Source organism: Eimeria mitis, genomic scaffold, assembly GCF_000499745.2.
Source record: "Eimeria mitis Houghton genomic scaffold, Emh_scaff10439, whole genome shotgun sequence".
NCBI lineage: Eukaryota > Apicomplexa > Conoidasida > Eucoccidiorida > Eimeriidae > Eimeria > Eimeria mitis.
The window spans coordinates 1-1,222 of record NW_024011572.1 but is presented as its reverse complement, the minus strand read 5'-3'; the positions used below and the strand labels follow the sequence as shown (position 1 = coordinate 1,222).

At 59.7% G+C, this 1,222-nt stretch overlaps 1 protein-coding gene across 1 annotated transcript; it reads right to left on the bottom strand.

Moving 5' to 3' along the window:
* Positions 1 to 149: 149 nt before the first annotated feature.
* On the bottom strand, positions 150 to 1,132 carry EMH_0099290 (uncharacterized protein; the record flags this gene model as incomplete). The annotated part of the gene is made up of 2 exons (XM_038022086.1): positions 150 to 252; positions 330 to 1,132. 2 exons carry the CDS (start codon positions 1,130 to 1,132, stop codon positions 150 to 152), a joined length of 906 nt encoding a protein of 301 aa, XP_037877940.1.
* Between the last annotated feature and the right edge of the window lie 90 nt (positions 1,133 to 1,222).

Sequence of the window (1,222 nt, the reverse complement as noted above, 5' to 3'; positions counted from 1 at the left end):
TCACCCGCACAGACAGCAGCAGCACAGGCAGCTCTCTAGCCCGAGCTCTTGCTGCAGCTGCGCACCTGCACCAGCACCTGCAGCTGCTGTAGCAGCTGCTGCTGCTGTTGCTGCTGCTGCCGCAGTCGTTGCTGCTTTGGCATCGACTGTCAGCCAGGCTGTCTTTGCTGCTGCACTGCTGCTGCTGCTGTTGTTGCTGCTGCTGCTGCGGGGGATCGTAGAGGGGCAGCTCCAGTGCATGCACAGCCACACCTGCGGATACACCCCAAATGAGAATCTGCTGCAGCGGCGGTGCTGTTATTGCGTAGAGGTAAGAGCAGCAGCAGCACACATCAACGAAGCGCTGAAGCGGCAGCTGTTTTCTCTTGCTGGCGCTGCTGCTCCTGCTGCTGCTGTTGCTGTTGCTCGGCTGAGGCAAGGAGACAGGCAGCTGCAGCATGAAGCGACGCATGAGAGAGACACCAGCAGCACCGAGCTGAAGGCGGAGACAAACGGCATCATTCAGCAGCAGCAGCAAATCGCTCCGCCCGCTCACAAGAAGCCTCCAACGGTCGCTGCTGCTGCTGCTGCTGCTGCTGCTGCTTGAGTGTGCTGCCGCTTTTCGCGTCGCCTCCCGCTGCTGCTGCTGCTGCAGTGGGGGAGCAGATGGATCCGCAAGGGCCTTGAGGGCGCACAGTGAAAGAGAATACAACAAGATGCAGTTGCAGCAGCAGCTGCTGCTGCTGCTGCCGCTGCTGCTGCCAGAGTGCTGCTTATCTAATTCCCACTCAAGCAGCAGCAAACTGTCCCCTTGAGCATCCGATGCCTCTACAAAAGCTGTCCCTTGCCAGTATCTACTGCTGCTGTTGCTGTTGCTGCTGCTGCCGTTGCTGCTGCTGTTGTTGTTGTTGTTGCTGCTGCTGCTGCATGAGTCATCGTTGCTGCGCTTCAGCTGTAGTGCTCGCCAGGGCAGAAGGGGAGCATCAGGTGTACAGACACCGCGAAACACAAACAGCTGCAAGGAATCTCGGCCAAGACAGCACAATACTTGCGTTCGCTGCTGCTGCTGTTCCTGCTGCAGCTGCTGCTGCTGCTGCTGTGGCAGATGAATGGGGGGGAGCTCGGCCCAAACAGCAGCAGCGCAAGCGCGCATCAAAACCCCCTTCTTTGTGCTCCGCTTCCTGCTGCTGCTGCTGCTGCTGTTGCTGCTGGCGTCGTCTGTCTGCTGCGCTGCCGCCTGTCC